The sequence below is a fragment of the Trachypithecus francoisi genome, unplaced genomic scaffold (genome assembly GCF_009764315.1).
Source record: "Trachypithecus francoisi isolate TF-2019V2 unplaced genomic scaffold, Tfra_2.0 Lachesis_group7, whole genome shotgun sequence".
Taxonomy (NCBI): Eukaryota; Metazoa; Chordata; class Mammalia; order Primates; family Cercopithecidae; genus Trachypithecus; species Trachypithecus francoisi.
The window spans coordinates 87,990,300-88,010,411 of record NW_022681472.1 but is presented as its reverse complement, the minus strand read 5'-3'; the positions used below and the strand labels follow the sequence as shown (position 1 = coordinate 88,010,411).

At 34.6% G+C, this 20,112-nt stretch overlaps 1 protein-coding gene across 17 annotated transcripts in view; it reads right to left on the bottom strand.

Moving 5' to 3' along the window:
• Nucleotides 1–7,957: 7,957 nt before the first annotated feature.
• The window catches only part of PHF20L1 (PHD finger protein 20 like 1), a 76,015-nt gene continuing 63,860 nt past the window's right edge, over nt 7,958–20,112 (bottom strand). For 11 of the 17 annotated variants that reach the window (XM_033203478.1, XM_033203482.1, XM_033203483.1 and 8 more), the window contains 4 exons: nt 19,798–19,993; nt 16,508–16,868; nt 15,069–15,234; nt 7,958–13,621 (listed from right to left, as the gene is read on the bottom strand). In XM_033203478.1, the coding sequence (XP_033059369.1) occupies nt 13,479–13,621; nt 15,069–15,234; nt 16,508–16,868; nt 19,798–19,993 (866 nt within the window). In that variant the 3' untranslated portion in view covers nt 7,958–13,478. The other 6 variants (XM_033203493.1, XM_033203492.1, XM_033203487.1 and 3 more) reach the window with 4 other exon arrangements.

Sequence of the window (20,112 nt, the reverse complement as noted above, 5' to 3'; positions counted from 1 at the left end):
ATGCAATAAACACTTGATATCATTTTTCCTGAAAAAATGAGAATGTTTCAATGGTGGTAGCCCCAGATGCTAGTCTTATTTAAGATGCATCTCCTTATATTGAACATACTTGAAACCTCTCAGTTTTTATTTCTCCTTTGAGCCCAATGTGCAACATTGAAGGTGGATGTATCTGGCCATACTTCTTCTACTGGCTCTTGTGAACAGCCATGCACAACCCTGTCTCACACTGGCTGTTGCCCTGGAATTTTGCAACCCTCTGAAATCTTACCCTTGGGAATGTTTCCTCCTTGTCCCCCAATTTTTTTCAGTGGAAATATCATTTTTAGCTTATGGAGGTTTTTGAAAGCTGTCACTCTATGGGACTGGTAATGATTAGAAGCCCAATGCTCCCAAAAACACTGCTTTTATTTTCAACTGTTCTGTGTCTTGAGTAGTAGTTGTTTTACTACATTGTTTTCTGCTGTAGAGAAATATGACACTGACATTTTGTTTTCCACTATGGTTCTCCCCTTTGCTTTCTGAAAGGCCCAGCCTGTTTTCTAATAGGTTAACTAGCTTAAGTCACTCTCCTTTCTTCGCTGATTCATTTTGAGCTGGGATGGTTTGCTGGATTTGAGCCCTTCTCTTTGTTCTGTTCTTTGTAGAAATATTTTTAAACATATGCCACTAGATTTTGCCCACTTGTTTCTCTCAGATCTGAGGAAATAAAATCAATATACTCTGGGACTGCCCAAAGCATTAGTCATTCAGATCTTGTCCACTGCCACTTCAAGTGTCTCTGTCAAGACATTCTGCCATGTGACCAACAGTTCAGACATGTACACTATCTTGTTTTGCCTGGCCCCTTCAATGGCTCTCATATTAGTGTGCCTCACTTTAAAGCCATCATTCTGTAAATTTTTCAGGCATGTTTCCTTGGGGCATAAGTAGTGTCTGTATCTCCACCACTGCATGAAGATGGCTGCCTCACCTTGAAACTCACTAAAACTACTTTGAATACTCTGTGTGTTTGGTCCAATCTTCTTACATTTGTCTAGGTTTTCTGTAAGCATCCCCTATAGTAGCCCATTCTTCATGGGATGGTTCCCACTTACTGACTCTCTATTTGTGGTTTTAAGATGGAACTTCTCAACTGTTGATTGATCCTAGTTTTCTCCTTGAATAAATCCAACAAAAGAGCCAAGATCTTCCAAGATCTCAGAGGGCAGTGTGGTCCAATCTTTCCAAGGTTGTTTTGATTTGTAAAAATTAAGATGTTTCTGCTTTCTCTAGTGTCTACTTTTAGATCAATTGAATTCCCTGTGCATCTCCACTTCCCACTTGAATCAACCTACCCTGGCCTTCAAAGCCCTATTTTATATTTAAATCTGACCAGTCTGCCTTCACAGACTGCACCCTTTCTTCAAAGCAACACCCTCTTCTATCTTCCTTAATTTTGTTTTCATTCTTTCAAGGCTTCTGTGTTGACTGTAAGAAAGAGACATATTTTTCTCATGACTGCATTTCCTCCTTGATTTCCTGAGCCAGCCTGATTCCTAGAGACAGTGTGTTGCAAGGATGAACTTTAAATTGCCTGTGGGTTTGTAATAATTTCACTGATTTTTTTCTTTCTCAAAATATAGCATATTAAAATTATCCTTTCATATTCCTTTTTCAGAAATAGAAATTTGAAGTTTCTAATTTTTTTAAATTAGTAGATTTTACAGTTTCTGATTTACAGAAAATTGAGCAGAGAGTACAGAGTTCCCATATACCCTCCTTCCCCATGCAGTTCTCCCTACTGTTCACATTTTATATCAGTGGTGCACTTGTTACAATGAACCATTATTGGTGCATTCTGAACTACAAGCCATAGGTTGCATTTTCACTCTTGTCTCATATAGTTTTTTAACTTTTTATTTTGAAATAATTACAGATTTACCCAAAGTTGCAGTAGTAGTACAAAGTTCCCATATACCCGTTAATCAGTTTCACCTAACGTTAACATCACATCAGAGCAATACTATTAACTAAACTGAATACTGTAATAGAATTTCATGAATTATTGCACTAATGTTCCTCTTTCTGTTCCAGGGTCCAATCCAGGATTTAACATTTTATTTGGCTGTAACATCTCCTTGGTTTCATCATAGTCAACAAATTTGATGTGTATGTGTTCTTTAAAAAATTTTTTTAAAAGACTTTGGTGAGATAACTCACATGCCATACAATTTGCCTATTTAAAGTGTATAATTCAACAGCTTTTGGTACATTTACATAACTTTGCCTCCATCACTATAAATTTTAGAATGTCATCCTCAAAAGAATCCCCCACCCTTTAGCTATCATCCTCCATTTTCCCCCACAGCCCTAGTCTAATCAATCCAGTTTCTGTCCTGTAGATTTTTCTATTTTGGAAAATTCATATAAATTGAATCATACAATATGTGGTCTTTTGTGATTGTCTTCCTTCACTTAGTATGAGGTTTCCAATGTTCATCTATGTTGTAGATGTGTTGTAGCATGTATTAGTAATTCATTTGTTTCTATTGCTGAATAATATTCCTTAATGTAGATACACTACATTTTATTGATCCATTTATCAGCTGGTGCATATTTGTGTTGTTTCTGCTTTTTGGCCATTATAAAATAATACTGCTATGAACATTTGTAAATAAGTTTTTATGTAGACATGTTTTCACTGCTCTTGGGTACATCAATATCAGACAGAACAGATTTTAAGGCAAGGAGTATAACTAGAAACAAAAAGACATATTTAATAATAATGAAAAGGTTAACACGCCAGGATATAAAAAATTATAAATACACACAAACACAAACTACAACAACAGAGACCCAAAAGCACAATGTAAAATTGATTTAATTGAAAAGACAAATAGACAATTCAACCGTTTTAGTTGGTAATTTCAACATCTCTTTCTTAATAGTTGATATACCAACTAGAGAGAAATCAGTGAAGATATAGTAGACCTGAGCTTAACTCTTAACCAACTTGACGTAACTGATACATATAGAACATTTCACATAACAATAGCACAATACACATTCTTTTCAAGTGCACATTTAATATGCTAGGCATAAAACAAGACTTAATAAACTGAGAAGGACTAAAATCATATAAGAATATTCTCCAACAATAATGGGATAAAATTAGAAATAACAAGGAAATCGGAGAAATCCCCATGTACTAGGAAATTAAACAACATTTCTAAATAATCCATGGTCAATAAGAAATCACAACAGAAATTAGAAAATCTCTCTAACTGAATGAAAATAGAAAGTAAAACATGCCAAAAAAGTATGATATGCAATTAAGTCAGTGCCTAGAGGGAAATTTACAGCTTTAAATGCCTAGATTCAAAAGAAGAAAGATCTAAAATCAGTAATCATAGTTTTTACCTCAAGAAGCTAAAGGAGGGAAAAAAATAAAGGGAAGAAAGAAAGGAAATTCAAAAGATCAGAGCAGAAATGAATAAAACATAAATCAAAACACAACAGAAAAACTAAAAGCAACAGTTTCTTGAAAAGGTTAACAAAATTGACAAACTTCTAGGTAGACTGAGGATTTGGGGTGAGGGGAAGAAGAGAAAGGAAGGAAGGAAGGCGGGAGAGAGCGAGAGAGGGAGGGAGAGAAAAGCAGCCAATTATAAAATCAAAAATAAGAGACATGACTACAGACTAACCATAAATTAAAATAATTTTAAGGGACAATTACAAAAATTCACATTAGACAATTAGATGAAATGTACACATTCCTAGAAAGATGCACACAACTATAAAATGAGCTCAAAAGAGAAATGAAATATCCGAATATCTATATTGATAAAATATTTTTATTTTATCAGTAATCAGTGATTCAAAATCTTCTCCAAATGTGAAGGCCAATCCCAGTGGTTACACTGGTGAATTCTACTACACATTTAAGAAAGAAATAATACTAACTTAAGTCTTCAGAAATTATAGGAAAAAAAAGGAACCCTTTCCAATTAATTTAATAGAGCCAGTATTACCCTGATATCAAAGCCACACAAAAATCTTACAAGAAAATAAAACTACAGAACAATATTCCCATATGAATACAAATACAAAAATCCTTATCAACATAATAGCAAGTCAAATCCAGCAATATATAAAATGCATTTTATATCATGACAAAGTAGGGTCTATTCTGGGAATTCAAAGTTGGGTCAACCTCTGAAAGAATTCATGTACTACACTATATTAAAAAATACAAAAGTTATATGACCATGTCAACATAAGCAGAAAAACACATTGTCAAAATCCAACACCCATTAATAATAACCATAAAAAAAACTCTTAACCAGAAAAAAAGGTAACTTCAATCTGATAACAGGCATGTACTAAAAATTTAAAGACAACATCATCTTTAATAGTGAAAGACTGCATGTTTTCTCCCAAGGGAATGAGGCAAGAATGTCCACTCTCACCTCTTTTATTCATATTGGACTGAATGTTCTTGCCTGTGCAATAATGCAATGAGAAATAAAGACATACACATTAATAAAGAATAAATAAATGTGTCTCTATTCATAGAAAATTTAATTTATACAGAAAATCTTAGGGAATATACAAAAATTCTAGGACTAATGAGTGATTTCAGCAGATACAAGATTTTAAAAACTCAATTATAGTTACCTGTTCTAGTAGTAAAACATGTAAAAATGAAGAAAACAGTTCCATTTAAAATATAATCAAGAAAAAATACTTAGAAATAAATTTAACAAAATAAGTGCAAAATCTGCACACACAAAACTACAAGAAAACAGCTGAGAAACAAATACATAAATTCTACACAAATGTAGAAATATACCATGCTCATGAATCAGAAGATTCAATATTGTTGAGACAGCAATTGATCTCTAGATTCAGTGCAATTCCTGTCAAAATTCCAGCAGGTTTTAAAAGAAGTTGACAAGCTGATCCTAAAATGTTTATGGAAGTGCAAAAATAAAATCTAGAATTAGCAAAAACATTTTACGGAACAACATAATTAGAATTATGCTACCTAATTCCAAACCTTACTAGAAAGCTATAGTAATTAAGACAGTCTCATGGTGGCATAAGGATAGACATATATATTAGTGGACAAAAAATATAGGGTTCAGAAATAAGCTAACATAATTATGGTTACTTTTCTCTCAAGAAAGGTACCTAGGTAATTCAAAGGGAAAAAAGATAATCTTTTCAACAAATGGTGCAATTGGATATTGACATGCAAATTAAAACGCTGAGATAAGCCAGGTGCCATGGCTCACGCCTGAAATCCCAACACTTTGGGAGGCTTAGGCAGGTGGATCACCTGAGGTCAGGAGTTCAAGACCAGCCTGGCCAATATAGTGAAACCCCGTCTCTACTAAAAATACAAAAATTAGCCGTGTGTGGTGGCTCATGCCTGTAATTCCAGCTACTCAAGAGGCTGAGGCATGAGAATCACTTGAACCAGGGAGGTGGAGGTTGCAGTGAGCCACGATCACACCACTGCACTCCAGCCTAGGGGATAGAGTGAGACTGTCTCAAAAAAAAAAAAAAAACTGTAGGATAGCACTGCACACTTAAACAGCTAAAACCTTAAACACTAACACTACCAAATGCTGGCAAGGATATGGAGCAAGTGAAACTCTCATTCAATTGACCATGATTTTTAGGTCTATATCTGGATTCTCTGTTTTTATACTGTGGATCTGCATCTCTATCTTTATGCCATGTCTACACTGTCTTGAAGATTGTAGCTTTATAATCAGCCTCAAAATTAGAAATTGGATTACCTCCAACTTTGTTCTTCTTGAAATTTCTTTGGCTATTCTAGGTCCTTTGCATTTTCATATACATTTTAAAATAAGCTTGATAATCTATTTCAAAAAGTCTTCTGGGATTTTAAGTAGGATTGCATTTTATTTACAGGTCAATTTTGGGAGAACTGACATTTCAGCAACACAGAGTCTTCCAATCCATTATCCTGGTTTATCTTTCTATTTATGTCATCTTTAATTATTCTCAGCATTGTTTTTGTAGCTTTCTGCATATACCTTAAACATTTTTAAAAATTTATCCCTATTTATATTTTGATACTGCTGAAAATAGCATTTATTTCCAATTGCTCATTGCTAATGCACAGAAATATTAGTTCTGGTAGCATTTTGGTAGATTTCAAAATCTACCATCATCACAAAACACATCAACTAAAAATGTTTCTTCTTCCTTTCCAATTGGTTTACTGTTCTTTTGTTTTCTTTATTGCCCAGTTCCATCTTACCCTGGCAGGACCTCCAATACAATGCTGGATAGAAGTCGTGGTAGTGGACATTCTTGCTTTGCCCCTCATCTTAGGGAGGAACATATTCTTTTGCCACTATGATGTTAGATTAAGTTTCTTGGTATATGCCCTTTGTATAGTTATAAATTATAAATTCCTTCCCAAATTTAATGTGCTCACGGGACATAATTAGGAACCTGAATTTGCAAACTGTGTTTGGCATTAAATCCTGCTTCAGAAGAGGCCTGATAAATTATGTTCATGTGAGGAATATGAGAAAACATATTCTCAATTTTGTATTTTTTCAAGGAATAAAGAACAGAGAGCTAATGGAAAAGAAACTTTTATCTAATATTATAAATGTACATTGGCATTTAATTTTTTTTTTTAAATATAGCTTAATACTAAATGGGAAAAAATACCTGTGATTGTAACATCGAAGATGCCAGCTAATTTTCCACAGAGCAATGCAATGGAATACAAAATGTACTGACATTTTGTTTTCTTCTGAAAAAAATCCTTGCTAAATGTACTGTTGAGAATCCCCGTGTTGTCAATGTTCTCAGTTGTAACAATGTTGTAAATGTTCAATTTGTTGAAAATTTAAAAATCTAAAAATAAACAAATTCCTTTCTAATCTGTTTTCTGATCATTTTAAATCATGAATGGATGTTGAAATGTGTGAAATACTTTTATTAACATGTAGTTTGTATTCTTTTTTCTTTTTCTTTTTTGAGGCAGTATCGCTCTGTCACCCAGGCTGGAGTGCAGTGGCAATCTCGGCTCACTGCAAGCTCCGCCTCCCGGGTTCATGCCATTCTCCTGCCTCACCCTCCCGAGTAGCTGGGACTACAGGTGCTCACCACCATGCCCGGCTAATTTTTTTGTATTTTTAGTAGAGGTGGGGTTTCACCATGTTAGCCAGGATGGTCTCTATCTCCTGACCTTGTGATCTGCCTGCCTCTGCCTCCCAAAGTGCTGGGATTACAGGCATGAGCCACTGCGCCCGGCCATAGTTTGTGTTCTTTTATTGACATGTTTTATTACATTGATTTTTGAATATTAAAGCAACTTCATATTCCTAGGAAAATACTCAACCTGATCTTGATATATGATCCTTTATATCGCTGGATTTGGTTTGCTAATATTTTGCTGAGGATTTTGTATCTATATTCAGGAGGAATATGTATTGATCTTCTGATTTTTTTTTCTGGTTTTGGAAAGAGGTCAAAGTTCACCTCAATACATAAATTTTTTTTGTACTTTCCACCAGTGTTTACATAAAATCGAGATTACAACTTCCTTAAATGTTATAATAGAATTCACATTTAGGCCTGAAGGTTTTTTCTGTTGTTTTGAGAGAGGGCCTTGCTCTGTCACCCAGGCTGGAGTGCAGTGGTACAATCACCACTCACTGCAGCCTCAACCTGGGCTCAAAGCGATCCTCCCACCTCAGCCTCTTGAGTAGCTGGGACTACAGGCAGGTGCCACTACACCTAGCAATTGTTTTATTATTTTTATTTGTAGAGACAGGGTGTTATTATGTCACCCAGGCTGGTCTGGAGCCCCTGGGCTCAAGTAATCCTTCTGTTTTGGCCTCCCAAATTGCTGAGATTACAGGCATGAGTCCCTGTGCTCAGCCTAAATTTTTAATTATAAATTCAACTTCTTTGATTTTTATTTTTTGGTAATTTGTGTAGTTTGAGGGATTTTTCCATTTCAGCTAAGCCTCACATTTATGGAAATGTATTCACTGTGTTTTAAAAAACTCTGTTGGATCCACACTAATGTCCCCCCTCCTCCATTCTAATTACTTATCAACCTCCAAGACAGTATCAATTTTTGTTCTGTTCAAAGAACCAGCTTTCTATTTCTGTATTTTGTTCATTTAGTATCGCATTGGTTCCAGCACTATCATTATTTCCTTGCTATTATGCTTATTTGGCTTTAATTTGCTCTTTATCTTCTAGTTTCTTAAGGTGAAATCTTTTGTCAGTGATTTCGTACGTTCATAAATGTAAGCAAAAGCTGTAATTTCTAACATTGATTGAGGTGTATCCCACAAATTTTGGCATGTTGTTTTCATTTTCATTCTATTTAAAGTATTTTCTAATTTTACTTGTATTTTTTCTTGGGCTCATGGATTATTTAGAAGTACACTGTTTAATTCCCTAACATTTGGGAACTTTTCCAGACTATCTTCCTGGTATTGATTTCCAATTTAATTCATTTGTGGTCAGAGAGCATATTGTGCATGATTTCAATTATTTTACATTTATTGAGACTCTGTTACATTTACCTTTATTGAGACAAGTGGTTTTATGGCCTAGCATACAGTCTATCATCTTTAGTGTTCCATGTACACTTAAAAAGAAAATGTATGTTCTTGTGTTGTTGGACAGAATTTCCATAAATGTCCATTTTAAGTCATTTTGGGTGATTTTTGCCTAAGTCTTCTATTAATACATCTCGACTTTATCTACTTGTTCTATCAATTAGCGCTAAATTAGGAGGGGTGCAATGGCCAACCACAGTTGTAAATTTTTCTATTTATTCAGTGATATTAGTGCTTGCAGTGTGTATTCTGATGCTTTTTAAAATTGCAGCAAACCATTTTTTGTGGATAAAAGTATGAGAGGGTGATAAAGACCTATAATTATAGAAAATAATATTCTGTTGGTAAGTAACATGGAAAGGCAGAAGGGAGAATATAAACATGCAGAATCTCTAAGTGTTAAAGAAGACTGCTCATGTATTTTAAAAACAGATGTTGGTAAGAAACAAAACTGTATTCTGATTCTACTGTATACATTTAAAAATAATGTAACTGGTTTATTTGAATATGTCAATATTTGCAAATCGGAAATCATCCTTTGCAATAGTTTAAATTTATAAACAACTTCAAGTGGAAGAATCAAAGCCCCACTGCTCATGGCAGTGTCTTCAATTATGCATATTCATAGTAGCCTTTTCCCTCCCCTCCCACACCTTTGTTTCTCCCTCATTTCAACTTCCTTGGATCATTTCCTGAATAAACTAAGTACAATCAAGTCTTATCTCTTGCTCTACTTTCAGGAGTACCCAAAGACAGCAGGTATCAGGAGTGAAATGCAATTTTTCAAAATTTCTTTAGAGAGGCCACTTGCAGTCAAAAGCCATGAGAAGACCACTGTTTTAATTAACATGCATCACCTATTTCCCAAAAACCCCTCCACCTACAACTCTAATTATCTTTCGTCTCCTTGTACTCTCCTGTTGAAAAATATTTATGTTTCCATTAGTCTATAGACTGTGATCTTATTAATCCCATATCCATCCCCAGCCTCTAAGCTTAATAGCTGGCACATGGACAACCCTAACGTCTAGTGAAATTTCTATTTATTTAGTAACAGCTTCTAGGTACTTTATTTGCTTTACTTAATTCTCAAAACAAGGCTCTAAGCTGGGCATTATTCCCATTTTACAGATAAGGACAGTAAAGTTCCAAAAGATCACACTGCTAGTAAATTGCCAGAGTGAAAATTTGAGTTCAAGACTGCAAAGTTCATGCCTGTTCCACTATATTATTAATCATTGATGTAGTTCCTCCATAGCTTGGTACAATGCAGGATACCATGAAAGACTTTCAGCAATGGATTACTTCTTATAGGAAGAGAACTGAAGTTTGAAGGATTGTCTGGGTTTACAGAGGGACAACAAACAGTTGAGAATTTTCCAGAAGAGGAAAACAATATGAAGGTAATAGAGGAAAACAAATGTAGTCCATTTAACAGTGAGGCCACATTTAAATAACTTTGAGGATTATGTAAATTGCAAAAGATCCAGATTACAAAGACCTGATATGGTTTGAAAGAGGGAGTCACTAGACATTCCAGAGCAGAAAACTGAAATGACAATAATAGTGGAAGCACATATGCTGGAAAGAGACTATGAACTTGAATAGCACAGGATTTGAATCCTGAACCCGCCCCCTTATGTCTTCTTATCCAGGATAAGTTTCTAAATGTCTCTATCCCTCAGCCTCGTCTAGAAAATGATCATTTTACCTTATTTTATGAACAAACTAGATACTGCAGGTAACGTACAATGCATGGAACAATCTGGCAGTGACAATTTTGATGAATTAGAATAAAGGCAAAGTTACAGTTTCAGAGGCCAGTAGTAATATCTTCATGACATTATTTTATAAAAAATGTTGGACTTTCAGCAGGATTGAGAAGAAGACAACATTATCCGTTTTAATGATATGGATATGAGGGAGGACTCAGTATCTGAAGCCTGGACTCTTAGGGTAACGTTATTAACGGAGACAGTGAAGTTGGCAGGATACTTCGTTTATTGGAGGGGAAATAGTATGCTTCATTTTGAACATGTGAAATACGAACATCTGAGAGGAAATAAGACAGTGGAAATGAGTGTTAGGAAAAGGGGTTTTACCTGAAATTTAAAGAATAACCAAGTTGTTTTCGAAGTACATTACTCTTAAGTTTGGAAATAAGTCAGTAGAACCACAAACAAGTATAAGGAAGTACATCAGTAACATACCAAGAAGGAGCCTTCTCTACCAATGCTCATTCTGTTCTGCCTGGGTGGCAAATAAAACATTGTCATTTCAAGAAACACTCTCTCTAGTTTATTGCTTCTATTTAAATACATATAGTGATACTTAAAAAGACTAAAAGGACAGAAAATAATCTCATCTAAAACTTTTCACAATGGATTGACTTCTCAGAAACTAATTCACTCTCTTAAAGAAGAAAAGGCTCAGCCTACTAGTCGTGAAAGACTTCAATCGATTGATATACTCTATATTAAATGAAAATATGCATAAAAATAATTTGATTTAAAGATCTAAATTTAAAAATTCAGATTTCCAGTTCATATACATATAAGCAGAGCAAAAATTGCAATAATCTAATAAATCTAATAATGGAATTTTCAATTTGCTGGATAACAAATAAATTGATCTCATTTTTAGAAACAAGAACAAATGTGCATGAATTTAACCGTATTCACCGGGAATCGAGAGGATGAATGTTACTAGGTACAAAGGGTCTTCTGTGTGTGTGACAAGAATCTAGGCAACACCATTATTCATAGGTTAAGGATGCTATTTGCTCCGTATCTGAAAAAAAGAAGATATAAATTCAATGTCTAGAATGAAGGCATGACAGGGAAAATATTAGAGCCATTATTTCAGAACGCAAAGGAAAAATAATAGTAATAATCATAAAACACAGACATTAGCAAATTTACTCCACACATGGAATACAGGCACTACTTTTTTACTTTGATATGCAAATTTAAGCAATTACCTCACAAAACCACCTCTGCTAAAGCTTTTCATTTATCAGTAAGATCTTCCACAAAGTTAAAGTATGACAAGTAAATACACAGGACTATATTTTCCGTCTGTTGATCTTTGGCACATTTGTCAAGCTGGAGAATCTCAAAAGGCAAAAAAATTTCTGACTGTTTTGCACATTCTTTTAATCTTTACATCAAAATATAAGGCCGCAAAAAGGCAAGCTGAAATTTTAGGATATGTGGAATAGTTTTAATAAAGAGTTTTACATACAGTACCCTTACATATAGAACAATGTGTTTGTAAATTTAAATAATATCTGAATGTACAGTGGCATGTATTCTTATCAAAGATAAATTCAAGTTTACTGTCTATCAGTTCTAAAATGCATTTATACAGATTGCGAGAACTGATAAACAGAATGAGGCATAAAATATTCAAGTGTTATATGTCATCAAATAGCCTCCTCTTAACAGTCTTTTTCCCCTTTTAAAAAAATTTCAAAACCTATACATACATTTTTAATTTTTAAAAACAGTCTGTTAAAAGGTAACATTTCATGTTAACCACCAATTCGTATAGTCTATAGTAATAAAACTAGATATGTGATATAAATATGTGTAGATTATGTACATATGTACGTTGAGTGTTTGTTTAAAACAAGCATACACACTTACGCATACCTGCGTATGTAGCACTGGGGGCGCATACAACTCACATGAGTACTGGCAGACAGTAGGACCTAGGCTCAAAATCCAGCAAGAGCATAACACAGCAACTTAGTTGCCTTTGGTTTCAGAAATTTGTCCATTTGTGATCAAAGCTAAAAGTTTTGAGTGTGCATGTATTTTTTAAAAATAAAATTCATCTTCAGAAATGAAGCTTTTCCAGTATTCCACTACTAGCAGTTAAAAAAATCCACAGCCACAAATTATTTTGATACTTCTGTCACTCCTCATCCCAGCTGAGGTTATTTACAATTTTTTTTTTTCTGAAGGCAAACACCAAGCATACTCAGGATCAAACTGTACATTGAACCTGAATACTGTCATTCAACTATATATATGATATATATAGTATAGGTGATACATAGCTTTTGGATGGACTGGTGGCATTATGTAAGACTTAGGGTGGGAGAACTCCCACAATATTTAAAATCCTCTTTCCAGCAGAATCATGATCACTTGGCACATTGGACCCTTCTGCAAGCCAGTTTGTTTTTAATGAGCTTAATGCCTGCAATATATTCCAATTATTTGGTGTTTGTTTTTTAAATACATTCATAATGAAGTAAGAATTCCACAACTGTTTTCCCCAGAAGTGAGACTTCTACTGTCAGTTTTCTGATCAAGAACATTCATCGCCCAAGAAACAGCTCATGATCCTGCAAGTTTAAATACCCTAAATTTCCGTGCAGCTGGATCAACTGCTGAGAAGACAGTTCTTAGAGCAACCCTGTAGAATTCTCCAGAATTTAAATTTCCTTTACAATTTTGTTTTTGGCCAAGTGCTGGTTTATAAATGTAGATCTTTCTATTAAAAACTATATAAATATACCATATTTCTTTCTACAGGTATCTTGAGCTTCATGTAAGCAACTACTCAAAAATTCTGCCAACTTGAAATCCCCTAGTATACACTATATTCTACTTCATTGTTCCTTGGCATATAACACATTCTCATTTGCAGCTTGCTCATGAATTTGTTTTTAAATACTAGCTTCCTTGATAAAGTTGTTCTTCATTTTTCTTTCCAAGGTGCCATCCTATTGACATCACAAATCAGTGAATGACCAGACATTACTAAGCTTTTAAATTATCCACTTAGCTGCCATGTGGATAATAAAAATGATTTGACTGAAGAAAGCCACATTCTTTCATTAAGTGTTCACTGTTGTCATACAGAGCAAAGAGTTGCTATCTGCTGTACTTTGCCCATGTCAATTAGGAGCTGCTTTATGTGGCGTTTAAGTTGGGGCAATCTTGTAAGAGGATCTGGTGGCTCCAACTCCCCTGTGAAATCAAGCCAGCTTTCCAGAACTAAAAGAGAGAAGAAAATAAACCAATTTAAACCGCAACTGGAAGAACAGTCAGCAAATGAAACAATTAGAAAGCTGGAGCTGTGATGGAGTTAAGGATTCACTTCTCTGGCTTTAAAAGGCCAACATACTCAAGACATTTCTAAGAGGTTAGTGTCCTGTCATCCCACCCCACAGAGTTCTAGTCGCTCTTGGCAATTTTTATCTGTCATTTAAAATAATTTCCCCTTTTATAGGAATTACATGTTTGTATATAAGGGGAAAAATACATACACACACATAAACATATACACACACTAACTTCATTTTGAAGGTCTCCTTTTACTCACTTGTGGAATAAGATACAACAGTTTCCTATGTCTGCTCAAGCTTTCTATTAATTTAGACTCGTCATCTCTACACAAAACATACCTAATCATATTTTTTAATCCAGAAGTTCTTTTTAACAAAGAAAAGGAAGTAGCAATTTCTCAGTGTTCTTTTCAGTTCCACTATTTTAACACTACTTTTTAAAAGACACGTAAGCATATTAAAATTCTAGGCAGAATGCAATTGATTATATTCTATAGTTTTTATTAATGTTTCCTTTGGAAATCTATGCTAACAATATTAAATAGTGTCAAGATGCATTTTCTTTTCTTCAAAAATTGACTCAAAACATTACATTAACTCTACAGTTAGCTTATACCCATATGGAAGAGGCTTCTAAAATGGGTTTCCATTTCCTCTCTTCTTTTCTCAAGGGGGAAAAAAAGGAGTAGGAGCTCTAACTTAGTGTAGAGGAGAGATATCACGTGCTTATGCCAAATTTTAAAAAGTAGAGTTGGGGTGCAGAATATCGTCTAAGATGTTAGGAAGAAACAGGAGTCAGCAAGCATTAAGAACAACATGGACTGAGAATCAAGTAATCTAGGTTACTCTAGTTTTGCAACTATAAAATAGTGATAGTATCTTTCTTGCCCACTTTTCAGGCCTCCTGTGTGATGATATGATTTTAAAATATAAAAGAAAACCACTTAAGTTTACCTACTTAACTTTGTAGAAGTTTTTGTTACTTTAACAAGTGCTAACCAAAGTAAAAAATTTTCAAAATGTTTTCACATTTCAAACATGCTTAAATTCCTTATGTTGACTTCCAAAGAAAACTTACTTCAATGAAACTAATAAATTTATTCCATAAGTGATCTATCTGGAGCCTGGCAGATAGACAATATTTAATAAATACACATCTTAAAAAATAAAACCAACCTAAGATCATACCCAGTCATATTGTTTTAAGCGTAAAAGATCCTAACTGTGTTAAATACAATACAAAGGGAGTAATAAAGCCCCATCAGTATGGAGAGTATCTGTAGTTTTCATCTGATCATTTAAGGATTTTAAGTAACTTCTTCATAGTAACAATAAATACACTATAGTAACTGTATTTTAGTTTTTTCTTAAATTACCATCGACTTCTTTTTCGATTAGGTCCATCCTGCTGGTAACTTCATTCTGCACATTTTCTATGTGTGTAAGGAGATTGAGCTGCCACTGAAGATGTGAGTCTCCTGGGTCTTCAGTGCCCTTTTTATCATTATAAACAAATACTGTATTCCCTTCAGCTGGATTCTTCTCCAAAGGACCATTGGAAAATAAACACAAAGAACGGGATGAAATGCAGTCATTGAGGTAAGGATACATGAAACACCTCATCACTGGTAACAGTTAGTGAGATCCAATCTGACTCCTGGGGTATCTTTAAAGAAGTACTGCTACATAACCAAATTCCAGGTGGGGGTTCTTAAGAGCAGACGCACCCACCACCTCCCTCCACCATGCCTCGCACGGTGCTACACAGGCAAGAAGGCTTCAATAAAATGCGCTAAATAAAATAAGTCACTAATTCTATTCTGTAATTAGAATTCCTGACTAATTTAGACTGGCCTCTTCCTCAAGTAATCTCAACTGGTGATGTAAGTGCACATAAGAGGGGAAAGCAATGATGAAAAGAAATCAAGAGTGTTTCCAAAGACCAGTATAAAATCTAATTAACTATAGACTGGACTTTACTCTTATAGTACAGTAAATCAATGAGGGGAGGGAAAGGCAAAAACCTTTTACAAGTTTCAAAAGTACAAACTGCTTCACATACACACACACACACGGACACACAATGTGCATTTAGATTTGCCAGAGATAACTCATTTAATAGTAATTAAACAAAATAACTTACCACAAACTTTATGGTATGAAATACAAACGTTCCAATTCAGTTAAGTACTTATTTACAGTAATTACTTGTTGAGGAATGCAGAAAAATAAAATAAAAAAAACTAATTTTAAAGTGGCCTCATTAATTGAAAATCAGTAAAAAATAAAGGTACATTTCTAAGATAATCCCAGTGAACAGGAAATAAGTTTATAGATGTCCAATGCACATAGATCTGTCAGAATTCAGCTTACTGAATAGTGGGATGCATTGACAAATATGCTAAAAATTTTTAAAAAGATAATTAGAGTGCCACCTTTTATCCAACTCACATAAAGAGGATGACAAATCATTATACCCATATGTACTTTCACAGTCTTACACACAGACATTTTCATTTTGAATACAATGTGGTTCATTTTTTAGAAGCATCTAAATGTATTTATACAATTGAAACTTTTGTTAGAGTAACAGTTTATTGAATTATTACAATTCTGAATTAGGAGATAATCAAATGTTCAAATGGCCAGTGTTTTCCTGTAGAGAAAACAAAAAAAACCTCCTTACTTTAACAAGGGACTGGGGAACTTGGAAATACAAATAAAATCTGGGAATTCAGTATGTCTTATTTTATAAAATTTTCCTTTGTTGTTCTATCATAGTTTCCAAGCAAAAAAAAAAATGAACCCATTTTACCTTTTCAGGCATTCCGTGTTCTTTTGCTGAGTACTGTAAACGGTTTTTATTTCTCATGTGGAATTCTTGTTCTTCTTCCAAACTACTAACATCATCATCATCTGAGCTCCCAGGGTCTGCGAGAGATTTACAGTCCTGACCAAAACTCTGTGGCTTTTGATAGCTGTGCTCACTTGTTATATAAGTTCCTTCCATTTTTAGGGGCAAACGAGGTGGTTCTTTATGGTTCTGTACATATTTCTTTTCTTCTCGATTAACTGTGTCTTGTGCTACTTTTTTCTCTACCCCAGCTATTATTTGATCTTGGTCTTTTCGCTTCCCAGAACAAGCCCAGAGATGAAGGTCAGGATGACGTTTATTCCTTAAAACAAAGTTGGAAAAACAGCAGTTCAGAGAGAAAAAAAAAAAATCTATTAAGGCGAATACAATAATCTATTTCAGAACTAGGTTAGGAGGAGATCTAGGACTCAAGACAAAAGCAAAGGTATTCTTTAAGTTAACTCCCTCCAGGATTTCATCCAAAATTTGAATTTCTCAATTAAAGAAATAATACTCAGAAAAGCAATAACAAATTTAATTGTGTTGATAGTTCACATCATCATTTGATACATGCATTTCCTTTTCTACTGATTTTTCATTGTAAAATTTGAAAAACTTTAATGTAAGCATATTTTAAAAACTTTTATTTAGTCAAAAAGTGATAATTCCTGATGACAAAAATCCTAAATATAAATGCACAGAAAGTAAAAATTTCTTCTCCCATGGCAAACATAAATAACTGAGATACAATCTTCCAGACTTTTTCTGTATACCTAAAATCAGTTCTTAAATGGATAAGTATACACATCTTCTTTTGACACAACCAGGACACATATAATCTGCCTTTTTGTACATAACAAGCTATGGGTATCTTGCCATATCATGTCATACAGATAGATTTCCCTTACTTTTACTCTAGGGTTGAATAGTTACAAATGTACCAGTTGAGTCAACCAATTCCCTACTGTTATACGTTTGTGTACCTGTGTGTATCTTTGTGCACAAGTCAGAATATTTCAGTCGGATAAATTTCTAGATATGAAATTGCTGGATAACATGCACATTTATTTTGATAGGTACTACCCAAGTGACCTTAAAAGGGATTATACTAATTACAACCCCATCAACAATCTTTGATAATGTCCATTTATCTTGTCCTCACTGAACATGTAAGCATGATATTGTACAGTTAATTCTGCAGTAAGTAAAACACGAATCCAATCATCAGAGCTGAAGTGAAAGGACATTCAGGATATATAAACCTTTCAAAAGGCTCAATAATGTTTGCATATTAATAATTTCCAAATTTGATACATACTGAGTTAAATTAGTTCTCTTCCAATAATACTCAAGTATTGTTTCTGAAATAATAAATTTTATCATTTGAATCCCTAGTAATTTAACATTCAGAAAATACTAAAACACTCAATCAGTAAAAGGCATAGCAGAAGAAAAGCTGGCACTGTAGTCCAATAGTCCAAGGGGCTGAATTCTGCTGTGCCATAAAGAAGCTTGCACAAGTTATAAAATCTCTGTCTTTCACTACCCAACAATGAAATGAGGTCGCTTATTGTAAGGATTAAATGAAATATCACATGAAAGCACATGACACGTAGGACTTTCAATAAATCATATATAATAACAGATATTATGATTTAAAATATTAACATAAAGAGGGCCTATAAGTGTATGAAACAGAAAGGGTCCAATTAAAATCCTTGGCAAAATTATGAATGCAGAGAAACTCATACTGATACCAAGAAGGAAATCAGGTTTTAAAAAAAGACCTAATAAATTATTCCCTCCCTTAAGTCTTAGCATTTACATGGCCTTTTAAAAAACAAATTCATATTCAGGCTTATGATAAAAAAGAAGCAAATTTTATTCAACAAATAGTTACTGGGTACTTACCCTACAGTATCAATTGGAGACAAAATGATAAATAGGACACAAGCCCTATTTTAAAGGATCCCACGACTTAGTAAGGGGAGATGGGCATTAAAAAATTAAGTATACCAAGTACCTGACACCAGTATGCGTGGAGTTTGCCAAGAAGAACATGGTCAGCTCTAGTTGGACAGGTAGTTATGAAAGGCATCTGCTAGGGGCACTAGTGGTAGAAGCTTATCCTGGGTGTGAGTAAAGGCCTACAGCAATGGAAAAGCTTGCTTCATTTGGGGACTATGGTTTGGGACAGCTGGGACATTTGGGGGAAAAAGCACAGGGAATATGTGGCAACAAAATGGCAGACAAAGTATGTGTCATGGAAGGACTCTGTTCACTGGGCAACAGGAAGATGCTCTAGTACATTAAGTTGAAGAGAGACAAGCTGATAATTATCTTTTCCTAAGCTTACACTGGCAGCAGTACAAATAAAGAGCTGATAGAGTACAAGGCTGGAGCCACAGAGAATGGACAAGCATGGCAATCGTTCATGTGAAATGTAACAGCCTGGCTGAGACAGTATCGTTGAGAAGGGAGAGAGGAATGGACTGAACAATGTTCACAAATTGCAATGGATAGGATGTGAAAGACACAAGGATGAGAAGGGAAGGAGAGGATGGGGCAAGTTTCTGGCCAAGGCAAGTGCATCCAAATGAAGAAAATCTTGTGAAGAACCAGTGAATCATCCTGTTTTTACTTAAAATGTGGGTTTTTGTTTGTTTGTTCTTTTAAAGAAGAATTCCAGTTAGGCATTAGGAAGGACTGGAAATAAGGACTTCAAGAATATTCTGATACGTTCTTTAGGGAGACTCAGACTTGTTTAAGAGAAAATTGTACGGGATTACTAACATATTTGGTGCACAGCAGAGAAGTGGATTCGGTTTTTAGGCTCCCTTCATCCCCTTTAAATCAATCTTTATAAAAAAAAATATACCCTGCTTAGAATCGATTTCATCTTGATAGCATTCCTGAAGGAGGACACAATGTATAGGGTTCACCACAGCAACTGCACTTAATTTTGCACATATGGTAAGCATACAAAACAGTGGGACAGGAGCTAAAATGTGTTGAAATACTAGATGCTATATATACCTTTAACCACACTTACGCATTCTAGGAGAATAGGCAGGAAGCACCAACGCATCCAAAAGGTTGTTACTCTTTCCTTATTTTTAAAAATGAAACTTTATTCAAACACCTGTTCTCTTCTCCAAACTGTTACTCTGGACCATCAAAAGGCCGACAGTGTTGGTTTGAATTAAAACGTCCACGGAAGTGTGACTCTCCCTTTGCCACCCTTCACTTACTTTAGTATTCCAATCTTCAGCTGTAGCCCGTGCAGCACTTCTGTAACACCATAGACATCAGCAAGCAGGTGATGCGTAGAAACTATTTTTTTGGCATTGAGATGAGAATAATTTTCTTTGAAAAATGATAACCCGCACATTCTCCCATTATTCAACCACTCCTTATCATAGCGATATTTTGCACTCCACCTCTGACCTGCAGATGAAGTTGACATTAAATCACAAAGGATTGTACTTATTCGGATTTTTCTTCAACTGCTACCCTACTAACGTTGCTCATTAAGCAAGGCAAGCTCTAGCACTAGGAGCAGATTC